General features: G+C 41.6%; 1 protein-coding gene across 2 annotated transcripts in view; it reads right to left on the bottom strand.

Moving 5' to 3' along the window:
- Window positions 1–2,848: 2,848 nt before the first annotated feature.
- LOC113608484 (zinc finger protein 709-like) overlaps window positions 2,849–18,589 on the bottom strand; it is a 28,750-nt gene continuing 13,009 nt past the window's right edge. Inside the window, exons 1-4 of one of the 2 annotated variants that reach the window (XM_027084855.1) lie at window positions 13,392–13,781; window positions 6,594–6,720; window positions 6,329–6,389; window positions 2,849–5,918 (exon numbers count right to left, since the gene is read on the bottom strand). In XM_027084855.1, coding sequence (XP_026940656.1) covers window positions 3,932–5,918; window positions 6,329–6,389; window positions 6,594–6,720; window positions 13,392–13,394 — 2,178 coding nt within the window. In that variant the 5' untranslated portion in view covers window positions 13,395–13,781 and the 3' untranslated portion in view covers window positions 2,849–3,931. Of the gene's footprint in view, window positions 5,919–6,328; window positions 6,390–6,593; window positions 6,721–13,391; window positions 13,782–18,589 lie in introns of those variants that run through there. The other variant, XM_027084856.1, reaches the window with a different exon arrangement.

The raw sequence follows: 18,589 nt of genomic DNA, 5'->3' as shown, positions 1-18,589 counted from the left end.
ATATATATGGATTAGATTTGTCCTTTTGGGACTGTAATTCCTGAACCTGGATGTCTGTTTCCTTACCAGGTTACGGAAGTTCTTGGCTATTATGTCTTCAAATATGTCTTCTGCCCATTTTCTCTCCTTTCTTTCTGGGACTCCTATGATGAGAATGTTAGTATGCTTCTTGTTGTCTCAGAAGTCTCAAACTGTCATTTAAAGAAAATTCTTTTTCCTTATTTTCTGTTCAGATTGAGTGATTTCCACTATTCTGTCTTCCAGTTGCTGATTCATTCCTCTGTATCATCTAATCTACTACTGATTCTTTCTAGTGTATTTAAAAGTATCACTTATTGTATTCTTCAACTGTTTGGTTCTTTGTATTTTTTAAATTTTTGTTAAAAATGACAAATTTCTCACTCTGTTCACCCATTCTTCTCCCAAGTTCTTTCAGCATCTTTATGATCATTACCTTGAACAAGCAGATTGCTTATTTCTGCTTCCTTAGTTCTACTTCTGGGGTTTTATCTTGTTCCTTGTTTGGAACATATTCCTGTCACCTCACTTTGCCTAATTTGCTTTTTAAATTTCTATGTATTTGGCACATTGCTTGTTTCCAGACGTTGGAGAAGTGGCCTTTTGTAGGAGACGTCCTATGTGTGCCAGCAGTGCTCTCTCCTCTGGACACCAGAGGTATATGCTCTAGGTGTGCCCCCTATGTGGGTCCTTCTCGTGCAGCGGGCTGACTAGGTGTGGCTGCCCCTTGGTCCACTTGGTTGCCAGGTCCTGCCTTGTGGGGAGGTTGCTGACTGTTCGTAGGTAGGGTCAGGACATGAGGTGGCTGGATATAGAGCCCCAGGGGGTCCGAGGGCCAGTGCTGGCCCACTGGTGGGTGGAGCTAGTTTCCAGGGTGGGAGGTCATGGGCTCGGGACCCCCAAATCTACTGTCAGCTTGGTGCTGACTGGGGCCAAATCCCAGGGTGGCTGGCTGAAGGGTCCAAGGTGTCTTAGAGTTGGTAGGTGGGGCTGAGGCCCAAGGGGTCCTGGGGTTAATGCCAGCTCACTGGTGGGTGGAGCCAGATCCTGAGGTCTTTGGCTACAGTAAGCTGGGGGTCTCAGAGCTGGTGTCAGCCCACTGGTGAGCAGGGCTTATTTCTGTCACAGACGGCTACAAGGTCTGGGGTGTCCCAAAGCTGGTACTGGCCCACTGGTGAATGGGGCTGGATCCTGGTGTAGGCCCACTGGTATATTGGGTTGGGCCCCAACAGCTGGCTGTGGGGCCTCAGGGGTCCCAGAGCCAGTGCCAGGGCAACTGGGGTCTCAATGTATCTTAAGGCAGCTGGCCATATGGTGGGTGGGGCTGCATCCCCACCTGGCTAGCTGCTTGGCCTGAGGTATCCCAATACTGGTGCCAACAGGCTGGTGGGTAGTGCAGGTCTCTTGTGCTAATAAGCTAGAAGGACAATTCCAAAACCACACTTGTCAGCACCAGTATCCTTGTGGACAGCCCCAAAAGGGCTGTCACAGTGTCTATGTCCCGAGAGTAAACACCAGTTGCCTCCTGCTTTTCCAGGAGTCTCTCCAAGATCAGCAGGTGGGTCAAACCTAGGCTCCTTTCAAATTACTGCTTTTGCCCTGGATTTTGGAGCACATGAGATGTTATGTGCATCCCTGAAGAGTGGAGTCTCTATTTCCTACAGCCCTCTGACTATCCTGAAAGTAAGCCCTGCTGGTCTTCAAAGCCAAATGTTCTGGGGGCTTGTCTTTCCAGTGCAGGGCCCTTAGGATGTGGGGTTTGGACACCCTTGCTCCTTGGGACAACTTCTGCAATTGTAATTATCCTCCTGTTTGTGGGTAATGGGTCTTGACTGTAACATTTCTCCACACTTCCTACTGGTCTCATTGTGGGTCTTTCTTCCTATCTTTACTTGTAGAAGATCTTTTCTGCTAGTGTTCAGGTCTTTCTCATCAATAGCTGCTTGGTAAACAGTTGTAATTTTGATGTGCCCATGGGAGGAGGTGAGCTCAGTGTCTTCCTACTCCACTGTGTTGGACTCTCTTCAGTTTTGAGAATATTCCTGACTGGCGGAGCAAAAAATGAGGAAAATGAGCTGGAAGCAAGTGTCTGCAAAGGCCCTATGCTTCTTGTGTGTCTCTTTCCATACAAGTGGCTCCAAAATCTACCTAATCCTATTTCACATCTGCATTTCAAGTTACCTGTAAATTAGGCTTTGGTGAATTCTAACATGGGGCCATAAAAGCAACAGAGTCTAGAAAATGTAATTCACAACATTACTCACATTGACGTAACAGAGTCAAAAAGGGTCATCTCCAACTCTAAATTTTATTGTCCTCTCACAGGTCTCTCTTTTTTTTTTTTTTTTTCAGTACGTGGGCCTCTCACTGCCGTGGCCTCTCCCGTCGCGGAGCACAGGCCCCGAACATGCAGGCCCAGTGGCCACTGCTCATGGGCCCAGCCGCTCCATGGCATGTGGGACCCTCCTGGACCAGGGCACGAACCTGTGTCCCCTGCATCGGCAGGTGGACCCTCAACCACTGCGCCACCAGGGAAGCCCTCACAGGTCTCTCTTAATGCAAATTCCATAGCCCAAATCCCAGCCAGAAGGAATGACAAATAACAAAGGACAAAAGATGAAAACAATAATTCACATGAGAGTATATGATGAACTTTGCATACTTACAAATATATGCCAACTCATTGTTAGCAAAGAAATGGAATAAAGCTCTTCAGGCCAATGAAAAGTTAGTTTTCTCTTAAGAAGTAAAGGTGGAATATGTATATAACGTATAAGGGATGTTGAGTACTTGCCGCAGGAGGCCAGTACAATAAACAAGTACCAAAGTGTCATTTTTCAGTGTTCTCTTATTTGCAGAAGAGTATTATATAAAAATTAACCCCAATTACATATTAGAAATGCACTTCAATTCACCCATGGATCAGAGAGTCTTCAAAATAAAAACAAAAATTTTACTGAGTAAAGGATAAAATTATCTATTAAACTTAGGAACAATTGCCTAAAGAGTACCTACAGAATTATCTTACCTCAATATTTACTTGCAAAAGTAAGTACTACTCCATACTACAGATAATAACTTTAAGAATGTGCCACTGATAAGGACAATATATGTTTAAAGTTTGTAACACTTCTTCCATACTGTAACTTTGAGTATTTTACATGAATTAATTTGTACCAGGCTTACCCATATTACTTACATTAACATGAGTTTTTTCCAGTGCAGTTTTCACATGACTACAAAAATATTTGTTTCAACTGAATAGTTCGTTTTACTTTTCAGTTACTTGGTAGTATCCAGTGTACATTCTCACATGGTTTTGTAAGGATGTAGGGAAAATGAAGGTTTTCATATATTGTTTATATTTAACAGAATTCTCTCTAGAGTGAGTTCTCTCCCAAGAAAATGGGACTGAAAACTTCCCCAATTCCTCATGCTTACATGGTGTGCACCGTCTTGTGTCCTTAAAATGTTGTGTGATAAAGGCTTTCCAATATTCCTTACGTTCAGTTTCTGGTAAGGGTTCTTTCACATATTTGAACGTAATACGAATTGTTGAGGGCTTTACCATACAGTTTGCATTCACAGGGTTTCTCTCCCGTGTGAATTCTTTTTTTGTATTCAGAATGAACTGGGACTACTGAAGGTTCTCCTACATTCCTGACATTCATAGGCCTACTTTCCATTATGAGGGTTTTCATGGTTTTGAACAGAACTGGGACAATCAAAGGCTTTCCTATAATTTTCACATTTGTGTGGTTTCGCTCCAGTGTGAGTTCTTTCATGATTTCATAATGAACTGAAAAAAAAATCGAAGGCCTTCCCACATTCCTTACACTATTAGGTCCATCTCCAGTGTGCTTCACCACATGTCTTGGAATTTTAGTGACAGAACTGAAGGCTTTCCCAAGTGCTACTCTCCAATATGAGTTCTTTCATGGTTTCGTAGAGAACGGAGATGACTGAAGGCTTTACTACAATTCTTACATTCATACGGTTTCTCTCCAGTGTGAGTTCTTTCATGGTTTTGTAATGAACTGGGACAATCGAACGCTTTCCCACATTTCTTACATGTATAACGTCCAACTCCAGTGTGCTTTATCATGTGTAAATGAAATTTTGAGAGAAAAATGAATGCTTTCCCACATTCCTTACATTCATAGGGTTTCTCTCCACTATGAGTCCTTTCATGACTTCGAAGGGAACTGAGATAACTGACGGCTTTACCACATTGTTTACACTGATAGGGTTTCTCCCCAGTATGACTTCTTTCATGTTTTTGAAGGAAACTGGGATAACTGAAGGCTTTACCACATTCCTTACATGCATGAGGTTTCTCTCCAGTATGAGTTCTTTCATGTCTTCGAAGGGACCTAGGAGTACTGAAGGTTTTACAACATCCCTTACATTCATAGGGCTTTTCTACACTGTGAATCCTTTCATGACTTTGAAAGTAATTGGGACAATCAAAGACTTTCCCACACTCCTTACATTTATAAGGTCCATCTCCAGTGTGCTTCATCACGTGTCTTTGAAATCTGATGAGAGAACTGAAGGCTTTCTCACATTCTTTACATTCATAAGGTTTCTCTTCACCATGACTTCTTTCATGTTTTCGACAGGAATTTGGACAACTGAAGGCTTTACCACATTTTTTACATTCATAAGGCTTTTCTCCACTGTGTCTCCTTTCATGGCTTTGAAAGGATCTGGGACAACTGAAGGCTTTACCACATTGCCTACACTCATAGGGTTTCTCTACACTATGACTTTTTTCATGTCTGCGAATGGAAGTGGGCCAATTGAAAGTTTTCCCACATTGTTTACATTTATAAGGCTTCTCTCCTGTGTGAGTCCTTACATGTATTTGAAATGAACTGGGAGTAATGAATGCTTTCTTACATTCCTTACATTTATAAGGTCCATCTCCAGAGTGACTTATCATGTGTGCCCGAAGGCTTGAGAGAAAAATAAAACCTTTTCCACAATCCTTACATTCATAGGGTTTCTCTCCAGTATGATTTCTTTCATGTTTTCGAAGAGAACTGTAATAACTGAATGCTTTACTACATCTTTTACATTCATAGAATTTCTTTCCATTGTGATTTCTTTCATGGTTTTGTAATCCTACACGGGAAATAAAAGCTTTACCACATTGCTTACATTCATAGGGTTTCTCTCCTGTGTGAGTCCTTTCATGTGTTTGAAAAGTTCGACGATATCTAAAGGCTTTTCCACATTGTTTACATTGATAGGGTTTCTCTCCCATGTGGGTTTTTTCATGTATTTGTAGTGCACTTAAAAAAGTAAAGACTTTCCCACATTCCTTACATTTATAAGGAGCATCTCCAGTGTGTGTTATCATGTGTCTCCGAAAGGTTGTGAGCCACTTAAAGGGTTTCCCACATTCCTTACATTTATAAGGAGTATCTCCAGTGTGCGTTATCACATGTCTTTGAAAGGTTGTAAGCCACATAAAGGATTTCCCACATTCTTTACATTCATAGGGCTTTTCTCCTGTATGAATCCTTTTATGTGTTTGAAAGGATGTGCGAAAACGAAAAGCTTTCCCACATTCCTTACATTTATAGTTCTCCTGTCCACTGTGTTTTCTTTCATGTTTTTCAAAACACTGAAGATAACTGAAGGCTTTACCACATTCCTTACATTTATATGGCTTCTCTTCATATTTCTGATACTCATACAGTTTGTGCCCACTATGACGGTTGATATGCCTATTAAGGGATGAATGATGCATAAAGACTTTTCCACATGCACTGCATTCATGTAGTTTCACTCCAGTAGTTTTCTTCTTCAGACTGAGTTTTGGAATAAGGCTGAAGTTTCCTGCACATTGACTACCCTCTTTACTTTCACAGAGTCTCTCTACAACATGACTTCTGTAAAAAATGAGAATCACGTTAGTCATGATTTCTTTACCAACAATTTAATATTTATTAGTAGGATATTTGAACTACATTTTTATGATCTATAACAAAACTGTAGGTTATCTCCCTTGTCTGAATTGTTTTTGATTGAATATAAGAAATGCCCTGCAAGAAGACTTCCCTCTTGGAATTATCAAAACACTGATATTCACATACAGGGCTTGTTAATACTGTTTCCAAGAGAACTATTTTCCAAACACTAAATATCTATGTCACATATTAGAAAGTATTTGGGGGATAGTTTTTCTGAGAATAAATAAATGTCAAGCAGGCATTATGTGTTTAAGTCCCTTCTTTTAAAATTTCATCACGTACCAGGACCCTCATATAAGGCACTACTTTCTGTTGTGAGTGTGACTTACCTTAGTTTTCTCCCCTGGTTTTTGTACTGATCTTCAATGTCATGATCCTCCCATTTTTTCCCTAAATTGCAGATGCAGAAAAATGATTCCAAAATATTAGAAATTATAGAACAATTATTAGATTCTATATTCATTGTTGGTTGTGACCAGGCCTAGTTTATATACCAACATCCTCCCTTGCACATAGGACATCTTAGAAGACCATCAATGAGCAAGAAACGTTTGTTCCCTAATTGACAAAGTAAAGGAAAGCTGTCACCCTTACCTACTGAGGCCAGGTTTCTGAAGGTTTCCCGCATCACATCTCTGTAGAGTTTCTTCTGTGAAGGACTCAGTAAAGCCCACTCCTCCAGGGTGAAATTCACAGCCACATCTTCAATGGCTACCGAGTCCTAAAATACCCCAAATATGTGTATAGCAGGATGAATGACACTGACAGGACTAGACATCTATACACCATTTTTGTTTTGTTTTGTTTTGTGTTTATTTTTGGCTGCTTTGGGTCTTCCTCTAGTTGCAGCAAGCAGGGGCTACTCTTCATTGCAGTGCACAGGCTTCCCATTGTGGTGGCTTCTCTTGTTGCAGAGCACAGGCTCTAGGCGTGTGGGCTTCAGTAGTCGTGGCACGCGGGCTCTAGAGTGCAGGCTCAGTAGTTGTGCCGCACGGGCTTAGTTGCTCCATGGCACGTGGGATCTTCCTGGGCCAGGGATTGAACCCGTGTCCCCTGAATTGGCAGGCAGTTTCTTAACTGCTGTGCCACAAGGGAAGCCATATACACTATTTATATGAAGGTTATGTATGATCCTGTCATATCCAAACATTTATTCTATGACTTGATCATCAGGAACTTACTCTGTCTCTACTTCCTCACAAATTTAGCAGCATAATGAACATGGAAATATTTACTCTGATCACATTACATCTCATTTCTCACTAACAGCAGGGTCCAGAACATGTTGGGAAATGACAGACATGATATACAAATGAAACGAATGTTACCATTTTAAGACCATCAATACCTTGTGAGGAAAAACTCTTTCATCTCCTTTCTTTTTACATACCATTTATAGCACTTATGAGGCAGAGGGCCAAATCTGCACAAACTTTTATGAATAAGAACATAGTGCTGAACTGGAAGCTTTTTCTTCTATTCCCATCACCAAACAAGAGTCCAAGAAAACTGTAAAACTTTTAATAGGATCCAACTGGCCAATCTGGCCGTAAAGTAATCCAGGCCTTTATAAGTAGTCAGATGTAGATGACAGAAAAAAAAATATTCTTGTGGGGAAATAGTGCTGTTAACTTGTGTAGTATTTACCACAGATTCAGTTTTTCCTTTCTCTTTGTTTGATCTGATGCACTAGAAAGTTAATTGGCGCCTACAGTTAATTGCTGCAGACGGTAGGAAGACAGCATGAAAACACAGACCACAAAATTCCTATAGTCATGTGCCTCAGGGCTGCTTAAGAGGCATACATAGGCACACAGAGTGAGACAATATGCCAGAAGAGCTCTTTATGGCAGATCTAAAACACAGTGCCCTGTGCCTTTCTAACCTTGAGGAACAGATTAAGAGTTGTAGATGGCAAGTGCATTCACTGAAAATCACAAGGGTTTGATGGTGAATCTGCCCAAAAGTATGAAATACACAAAGGATTCAACAGTGCTTTCCTCCTAAAGAACATAAAATCTCCATTTTCAAATTGCAGGAGGAAGTTATTTCCTGACCAGCCACTCTAGAGGCTGCCCTGCCAACTTCTCTAAGTTCCAAGCTCCCACAAGGTTTACAGGAACATGACAGCTTGACCCCTGGGGATAGGAATCCCTTTGCTGATGACAGCACACATTGCCAATAGTGTATGAAAGGTTTTATTACCTAAATAATTGAGGTATCTGAGGAAAGTAAGGCAGGCCTCTCCAGAGCTTTCAAGAAATGGCTTCACAAGCAAGGAAAGGTAATTGGACTTTTTAAAAACTGAAGTTAGGGGCTGGGTTAGGATGAGGGTTCAAACACAAGAGCAGGATCTTAAGAGGATTGAATCTCTTGCCACTGCCAATGGAAGAAGGACTAAGGCTTTCTGATCACTTTGTATAGATGTGGGTAAAAGTGTAAAGAGGATGAATGAGGTTTTAAAGCAGTCAGCAATCACCAAAAATTGAAGACAGAGACTTACAGGTTCTAATCTGGCATTTAAGGAACTTAGAAGTCATCATTCCTGGCCTCAAAGAAAAAAAATGAAAAAAACTTGAACAAGTCTTCTTAGACCCATCAGAGCATTGAGGTCACAGGCAAAACACTCTCTCTAAAACTGGGAAAGAAGAAATAAAGATGGCATGTAAAAATAAGCACCAGGGACTTCCCTGGTGGTCCAGTGGTTAAGACTTCACCTTCCAATGTAGGGGTGCAGGTTTGATCCCTGGTTGGGGAGCTAAGATCCCATATGCCTCCCAGCCAAAAAACCAAAACATAAAAATAGAAATAATATCGTAACAAAATTCAATAAAGACTTTTAAAAATGTCCACATCAAAAAAAAGTAATAATAATAAAAAATACCAAATACTCTGTTCCTAACAAGGCCTGTACTGAAAACAATATATTTCACCAGAGGCTAAAACAAAGCCAAAAAAACAAAAACAAAACAAACAAAACAGAACACAATATCCATGAACTGTACAATGACAGGTTTAAAATACACAAAATGGGAATATCTGGGGAAAAAAAGATACACAGAAAGGAACAGAAAAAATGAAGTAATAATCATTGAGATTTTCCTAAAATTAATCATAAATGGCATGCTGTAGATCCAAAAAGCTTAAAGAACACTAAACGTCAAAAATGCATACCAAGGGCTTCCCTAGTGGTGCAGTGGTTGAGAGTCCGCCTGCCGATGCAGTGGACACGGGTTCGTGCCCCGGTCCGGGAAGATCCCACATGCTGTGGAGTGGCTAGGCCAGTGAGCCATGGCCTCTGAGCCTGCATGTCCGGAGTCTGCGCGTCCAGAGCCTGTGCTCCGCAAGGGGAGAGGCCACAACAGTGAGAGGCCCGTGTACCGCAAAAAAAAAAAAAAAAAAAAAAGCATACCAAATATATCATATTCTAACTAGAGAAAAATCAAAGAGAAAGAGAATATAGTGAAAAAAAGCCAGAGGGGAAACCCACCTTACTTATAGAGAAAAACGATTAGAATTAAATCAGACTTCTTTTCAGAAACCATGCAAGCAGGAAGAGAGCAGAGTGAAATATTTAAATTTTTGAAAGAAAAAACTACTCTTCTACTTTTCAAAACCAAAAGCTGGTCCGCAGAAAATATTAATTATAATAAAATTGACTGACGTCTAGTCAAGATAACGGAAAAGAGAAGGCAAAACAGAAATAATATCAGAAATGAAAGAAGGAGGAAATGAACATAAAAAGATTTGATACAATTCAACATCCATTTATGGTAACAAACTAATAATAGAAGGGAACTCTCTGTCCTTGAGAAAAATATCTACAGGACACCTGCAGCTAACATCATACTTAGATACAACACCAAAAACAAACAAACAAACCATGAAGGGAAAAAAATGATAAGTCTCACTTTATTAAAAGGAAAATTCCTGTGCTGGGAAAGTGTTAAGAGAATGAAAAGACAAGTCACAGACTAGGAGAATGTCTTTGTAACACACATATCTGATAAATGACTGGTATCCAGAATATACATAGAATTCTTGGGGACTTCCCTGGTGGTGCAGTGGATAAGACTCTGTGCTCCCAATGCAGGGGGCCCGAGTTTGATCCCTGGTCAGGGCACTAGATCCCAAATGCATGCCATAATTAAGAGTTCACATGCCACAACTAAGGAGCCCATGTACCGCAACTAAGGAGCCCTGGAGCCACAACTAAGAAGCCCATGTGCCGCAATTAAGGAGCCCACGAGCTGCAACTAAGACCCAGTGCAACCAAATAAATAAATAATTTAAAAAAAACCCCAAACTATATATATATATAATTCTTAAAACTCAACAGTAAGAAGACAAACAACTCAATTAAAAGTGGGAAAAAGATCTGAACAGACACCACACCAAACAAGATATACAGATGGGAAATAAGCAATATGAAAACATGCTCAACAAATGTCTTTGGGAAATTATAAAAAAAACAACAATGATATGTCACTACACACTTATCAAATGGCTAAATTCAAAATACTCAGAACACCAGATATTAGTGAAGATGTGAAGTTGCTGGTAATCCTCATTCCTTGGTGGTGGGAATGAAATTTGGTATGCCTACATTGGAAGATAAGAATTTTCCATCGATACTTAATATACTCTTATACATATAGTAAGATCCAGCAATCACATTCCTTGGTAGAGACCTAAATTAGTCTCTACCAAGCCTACACATTAATGTTTCTAGGTGTTTTATTCATAATGGGCAAGAGTTAGAGTTAAGCATGATGTCCTTCAAGAGTCGAATGGCTAAACAATCAGTGTCATTCCCACTGTAATAAGATGAAATATTGTTCAGTGAAAAAATGAAATGAGGTATCAAGCCATAAAAACACATGAAGGAATCTTAAAAGTATACTGCTAAGTGAAAGAAGTCAATCTGACAAGGCAACACAAGATTCCAAGTATTTGACATTCCGGAAAAGACATTATTATGAGCCAGAAAAAGATCTTTGGTTCTGAAGGATTTGGGGGTTGAAGGGAGAGATGAATGAATAGATGAAGCATAAGGGACTTTGAGGGAACTGATACTACTCTACAGGACAGAGAAATGATGGATACGTTTCAATAAACATTTACCAAAACCCATAGATCCTGCAACACAAAGAGTCATTGATAATAAAAACTGTGGACTTTAGTGCATCACTATTGGTTCAGTAATTGTTATAAATGTACTGTGGTAATACAAGATGTATAAAACAGTGCAAACTGTGTGGATGCAGAGGGGTTATGTGGGAACTACTAAGGAAAAGAATTACAGGACCACAATATTCAAGAGATAAAGGAATCCAAAGGAAAGAAAAGCAAATATTTGAATCAGCTGAGATAAGCACACTGCTTCCCTACTGTTCAAAACAAAAATCCACATTCAGAAAGTTAAATACATTCTTAAAATTGTGGTCCAGACACTCCCGACTGAGATAGAACCCCTAGAAGTGAGTCAGTCCCTGGTGAAGAAGGGTAGGGACCCAAAATAAACTCTGGCAGCTGCACATACTCTTCTCTTGCCTGGCCACGTGCGAGCCCTTCCTCTCCCAGGCTTCCATTCTCACAAGTGAGGAATTTCTCAGCAGGTTCCGACCCAAATGAACTCCCAAATTCATAAACCCTTTGTCAAGGAGACAGAACACCAACCTCCATAGACTTTCCTGTGCACAAATTACACTGAATGCGCCAACATTATGGATGCAACACTTAGGCATACATCTGCACCTGAAGAAACCACTATTACAACTGCAGAAAGAAATCACCGTGTCTCCTCCACCAACCCAGGTGCACTTGAACCCCCATCTTTCCAGGGCTCTGCACCTTCTCTCAGCATAAAGGCTCCTTCTGTAGTGGGTGTGAGCAGGTGAGAAAACCTACAAGGAGAGGTTCCCCAGGAAGAACCAATTGGCCTTCACTTCTACCTCTCTGTGCACGCTCAGAGAGGGCCTTGGTTTGGCTCACCCACCACAAGCCATACTCAACACTGGAGTTACTTGGCACCACTATTACATTTTAATGACACAAACACACTGACCAATCCAGCAAATTCACTCAGACTCAGTGTTTATGTGGAAAGGAGGAAAGAAAACTGGAACGTACTTTACTAGTTCAACCAGAAAATCCCAAATATATATTCCTTTCAGCAAAGAAGATGTCAGTTAATTATTATTTCATGGCAAGACTTGTTTTGTAATTAATTAATCATACTTGAACACTTCTGGTCTGCAAGTCTAAACCCTGGAATTTCATTTGAAATCATCCAAAAGTAATGAACAGCCCTCTGAAACAACTACAGTCAGGGTAAGAGGGAGTGAAACCAGTATCTTAAGTGAAATGCAATACTGGAACCTTTCTTTTCACCCCTGAAATTCACCTCTTTTTTTTGCCTCTTTGGAAATGTTTTATGCTATCTTTCGAGCCTATTGATTAAATAAAAATGTATTTACCCCTACTGAAAACGAACACTTAAATAAAGCAATAAATCTTCTCAGGTCAACAAAAGCAGGGAGGGGCAAGGCTGACAGAACAGATCACCCAGGAAAGTTTCAAAAAGGAACCTCCAACCAAAGGGTTTTCCGTAGGATGTCTGGGCCCAGGAAAGATCCTGGGACGAGAGGCACAAGGATTTCATACAACATAGTTCCAGGCGGTCATTCTCGGCTTTCCTTTCATGTAAAATACACACAAAAAAATAAAGCTTTCAAAATCAGCCCATCCGTGGCTCTACTTAAGAAGGATAAACAATTAAAATATTGAGGCTATTTGAAATGTACCACGGCGGACAAACAGTAGAATATGTTGTGAATCAGAGAGAGGAAACTGGCGTTTGGGAATATGAAAGGGATTTGTAAATTTAGGGATTTATCGCCAACCCTAGGAAGGGCTACGCTGGTAAAACAGGGCTGTGGATTTGAGACCCCGCTCCCACCAAATTTGAAAAACTCAAGAGAAAACGTGTCGCGCTGGGGAGAAAGAAGGGAATGGGGACCTCACACACCACAGCTCCTCCCACGCATATAGCCCTGACCCCGAGTCTAACGACCCTCCCGCGGTCACCGCACAACCTAGGGGAGACGCGGGGCTGCGGGCGCAGAGCTGCGCAGAGAGGCTCCGGGGTCAGGGCCGACGTCGCCGCGCACCAAGGGACGGGACAGGACGCCCGGAGTCCCGGCTGCCGGCCCCGCCCCGCCCCCACGCTGCGAGCCGGAGCGGACTGAGGTCCGAGCGGCGCCCCGGGTGGACTCGGGCTAGCGGACTCCGAAGTTGACCGCGGGGAGGCCCGGGTCCCGCCACGGCCGCTTCCGGCCGGTTCCCACCAGCCCCTCCTCTCCGTCTCCACATCCAGGGAAGCACACTCACCATTTCTAGGTTTCCTGGGTCTCCCCGAATCCTTCCTACGACTCCCACGACCCGTATAGATCACAGCACAACACAGCCTGCGGCAGAGGAAGAAGACGACTAGGGGAAGATAAGCATCCGGAGCAAAGCCAGAGCGATTAGCTACAGCCCTTCCGTTGAGGGGCGTCACCCCACCCACAGGCCCCAGCGACCTCCCTGATTGGGCAGTTCCCAAGGCCTCGCCCCCTCGTGCCTGAGTGACAGCGGGGCGGGAGGACGCTTGGCTCAGGCGAACAGGCTTCAGCCGTTGGTGGGTGACCTGTCCCCGCGGGAATATTTGAATTTAAACAGAGCTTATTCCTGCCCTAAGGCTGACTCTGTAGTCTTCCCGCAGCTTGGTCGGAACGCGAGGTCACAGGTGTGCACAGGGAATTCCTCATTCAGTTTGAAGATGAAGCAAGTATAGACAAGAGGGCGCCCAGACCAGGACAAACTGCAACAAGAAGGCTTGGTGTAACTGGAACTGTGACCTTTGTTTAGAAACGTAGCCACTTCAGTGTGACATCACTATCTGTAATAAAGAGTCAGGCTCCGTTTTTGTTTTTTTGTTTTTTTTTGCGGTACGCGGGCCTCTCACTGTTGTGGCCTCTCCTGTTGCGGAGCACAGGCTCCGGACGCGCAGGCTCAGCGGCCATGGCTCACGGGCCCAGCCGCTCCACGGCATGTGGGATACTCCCGGACCGGGGCACGAAACCGTGTCCTCTGCACCGGCAGGTGGACTCTCAACCACTGCGCCACGAGCGAAGCCCTCAGGCTCCGTTTTAATCTTTGAAATTTGACAGCCTTGAGACTTCTACCCATCTCTTCCCCACCCCCCACTCATTTGAGAAGAATCCCAGAGCGTTTGGCTCTAGTGGGGAGTTGCAACCCCACAGTCCTAGCTGGGGGAAGGGCCTCTTCTCTAAGCAGACGATGTGAGATGTGTCATTAAACTATCAGGTTTCATTAAATTCACATTTTACACTGGAAGGAAATTTATTTTAGATCAATGTTAGCTTGTGTCCCTAGAGAATTTTGAAATGTAAAAAGCTATAAGATCCCTAAGGCAACTGAATTCCTATTTTCACTAAAATAACAAAAACAACAATAACAAACCGTAATGTAAATGTGAGATGCACCTGGAAATTCTTTTTACCCCTCCAAGCTCTACTTTGAGGTATAACTGACTAATAAAATGGTCTAATTTGAGGATGACAATACGATGATTTGAGATACTTATACTGTATTGTATAAATGAAATTTGCTAAGAGAGTGGATCTTAAGAGTTCTCAACACACACACACACACACACACACACACACACACACACACACACACACGATAACAATTTGAGGTGATGGATGTGTTAAATAACCCGGAAACTCTTAGATGTCTAAGAGCCTGAATTGCTTGCATTGCAAAACCTTAACGCATTTATCCACTTATTTGAACGCTTTATTGAGATACAACACACATACTATACAATGGACCCTTTAATGTCTAAAACTCACTGGTTTTCAGTGAAACCGAATTCCCCTAAAACAAAGTTCCCTTACTGAGTTTAAGATTAATCTCTTTATCCAAAACTTTATTCCCTTTCTTGTCCCCTCTGACCTAATCAACTAGAGTCAAATTGCTGTTGTAGATAACATCGTTAATGTACTAAAATTGTTATTACAGATATCATCATTAACGTACAAACAGAGGTTGTTTCTCCAGGGCAAGATAAGCTAACAGACCTCCAAGCCATGGACCACCTGGGCTGGGAATCATAAAGGAGAGACATCCTGACTCCTGAAGCTATCATTAAGAAATGTCACAGAAGTGTCACAAGATGATGATTAATCCCAGCCTCTTTATTCTTCCCCTTAAAAAAACCCTTAACTCAAAGACCAAGCTGGAGTGGATCTGAGACTTGCCTCCCACTCCCTTGCTTGGAACCCTGCAAATAAACCCTTACTTTGCTGCAAACACCCACTGTCAGAGCTTTCTGTGCTGTGGGCACATGAGCCCTTGTTCATAGCATCAGTATATTCACAGGTAGATTCAATAATCACCACTACAGCCAATTTCTGAACATTTTCCTCACCTTAAAAAGAAACTCCTCATCTCCTATTCCCTAGTGGGAACAAATTAAACAGCTATCTATCCAGTGATTTATATACAGGAAGGGTCTCTGGGGAAAAAAGAATGCAGGTGACCAAGTGTAATCTCCTTGTAAATATACTGAAAACTGAGCTCTTGGTAAATAGACTAATAACCTTTGATAGAGAAGAGTCCTCACCAAAAGAATACTTTTATTAGGACATTTCTGGTTTAGTATTTTTATGGTAAATAAATCGTAATCACAGATTTATAGAAGAGCATGACTACTTAGAAAATGTCACATAAACTACTCAACTGAGTGTAAAATGGAAATTTATAGTAACCTGAGTTAAATCAATCACATTTTCACTCTGGAAACTGGGCTCAAGGGACACACAAAAAAAGTTGACAATGAGATATAAGTTCCCTGATCACTTGACTTAAAATTGCAACTCACTGCCAAACCCATTTCTGATTCACCCTAGTCTTCTCTAGTATTTTTCATAATGCTCACGATTTCCTTATGTAGTGTGTAATTTATTCTTCATTGTTTATTGTTTATTGCCTGTCTCTCTTCATTGGAATATAAGATGCATGAATAAAGGAATCTATTCTTGCTTCATTGATTTATACTAAACCCTTGAATAGTGACAAGTGTGCAACAAAGTGTTAACTGAATGCAGACTGGAGCTACTATGTGTCATGTGCAAAATGAAGCTATGGGAATTCAGATTGGGGTTAAGAGATTGCATTTGTATGCATTATAGAAGTTAAGAAGGAGAGAGAGGGTTTCCCTGGTGGTGCAGTGGTTAAGAATCCATCTGCCAATGCAGGGGACACAGGTTCAAGCCCTGGTCCAGGAAGATCTCACATGCTGCGAAGCAACTAAGCCCGTGCGCCACAACTACTGAGCCTACGCTCTAGAGCCCGCGAGCCAGAACTACTGAAGCCAACGCGCCTACAGCCTGTGCTTCCCAACAAGAGAAGCCACCGCAATGAGAAGCCTGCGCACTGCAACGAAGAGTAGCCCCCACTCACCACAACTAGAGAAAGTCCGTGTACAGCAATGAAGACCCAACACAGCCAAAAATAAATAAATAAAATTAATTAATTTAAAAAAAAAAACCCTCTGTGAAGAAGGAGAGGTGGGAGGAAGACAGATAAGACAATATGAAAGAAAACGAAAAAGGAATTGATGGGAATGAGGAAAAGGAGAGGAAAGAGTAAAGAAGAGTATAGGATTAACTCATCTCTAGAGATCTTTTAGTTCTTGTCCTTATAATCATTGGTTGTTTATCTTCTTGGATCTCTAAGGAATTCTCAGGCGTTCCACCACTGGTCAGGGAAAAGAAAATTTCCAATTTGCAGTTATATATATATATATATATATATATATATGTTTCCATCATGGTTACCTCTACTGAGTAGGACTGTGGGTGCTGAAGAATGGTTAACTTTCTCCACACTTTGAAATGTTTATTATGTATGACTTTTTACACTTAATTATTATTTTTTTAATTTTAATTTTTTAGTTTATTCATCTTTTGGCTGTATTGGGTCTTTGTTGCTGCATGCGGGCTTTCTCTCTAGTTGCGGCGAGCGGGGGCTACTCTTCGTTGCAGTGCGCGGGTTTTTCATTGCGGTGGCTTCTCTTGTTGCGGAGCATGGGCTCTAGGTGCGCAGGCTTCAGTAGTTGCGGCGCGTGGGCTTAGTTGCTCCGAGGCATGTGGGATCTACCCGGACCAGGGATTGAATCTGTGTCCCCTACATTGGCAGGCAGATTCTTAGCCACTGCGCCACCAGGGAAGTCCCTACATTTAATTTTTAAATGTTTAATTAAGCAGGTAATTCATGACTACCAAAAATAAAAATAAAATAATAAATTAGTCATTTGACTATAAAGTATTAAAAATAAAATATGGGTACATTTTTTTTGTTTAGCATGAGTTGTTTATTTTGTATATCAACTTTCAAAACCTCAGCCTGAGACATAGAGGTATGCCTGAAGACTCACTCCTGGCATGTCTTCTACCATTGGCGACTAAATTCCCCATGCTCCTGTAGATAATGATGTGACTTGTTGCTTATAAGTCTTTTCAACACTTACGTAAAAAGAAGCTTAAATTTTTTCTTTTAAATTATTTAAATTATATATATTTTTGTTTCTTCCTCTTGAAATGCAAAGGTAATGTGGTTTACATTTTGAAATATGCTTGCTTTCTTGTTCATTTAAAATAAATCCTGGAAATTCCCTGGTGGTCCAGTGGTTAGGACTCTGTGCTTTCACTGTCAAGGGCCTGGGTTCAATCCCTGGTCAGGGAACTAAGATCCCTCAAGCCAAGCAGCTCCACAAGCAAGCAAGCAAGCAAGCAATAAATAAATAGATAGATAGAGAAATAAAATCCTAAATAAATAAATAGATAAATAAAATAAATCCTGTACATGTTTTCCTATCAATGGTGGTGTGCTACCAGCACATGTGAGCAAGAACACTGGAGAGCTGCTGCTACAATCCCTAACCAGGCCACTCCTAGTCTGCAATGGCACCCAATGGGCAGCAGGATTAGTTAATCTCCAGGCAGTCATGCTAGAGGATGCCCTGGGCAACAGTTGACCTCATCAGCACATTTTTACAGACTTTTAGGCTATTATCATGGTGTAGGTACTTGGTACCAAGAACAATGTTAACCAAATTTTTCTAAGTGGAGATCTGATTGAAATTAAAAACTATTTATTTGGGGTTTGTTAGGACTGCAGCCCCGGAGACACGGATTCAAGAAGCACTTGAATTGTGTTTTGCTAGACTACAGAATAGGGGTGGTTTATAAAGGTAAAAAGCTACAAAGCTACGGTCAGTTACATAAATTGTTTGTCAAGAATTATAATTGGAGCTGACAGAAAGTGAGGGTACTTGTTATGCAAGGATTGGTTTGGGATGTGAAATGGTTGCATAGTTACCAGGGGAGACCTTGAGACAATAAGGTTGTAGCTGGCAGGTGTTGTTCTGGATATGGCTGGTGGTCCCTGGGTCTGGTTCAGTTCAAAGAAAGTTCAAGTTCTCAGTGGTAAAGAGATGTCTGAGATTAAATCCGCAG

Source organism: Aethalodelphis obliquidens, unplaced genomic scaffold, assembly GCF_003676395.1.
Source record: "Aethalodelphis obliquidens isolate GAN/ISIS:26980383/991018 unplaced genomic scaffold, ASM367639v1 scaffold53, whole genome shotgun sequence".
Lineage (NCBI taxonomy): Eukaryota > Metazoa > Chordata > Mammalia > Artiodactyla > Delphinidae > Aethalodelphis > Aethalodelphis obliquidens.
This window is presented reverse-complemented; position numbering and strand designations above follow the sequence as displayed.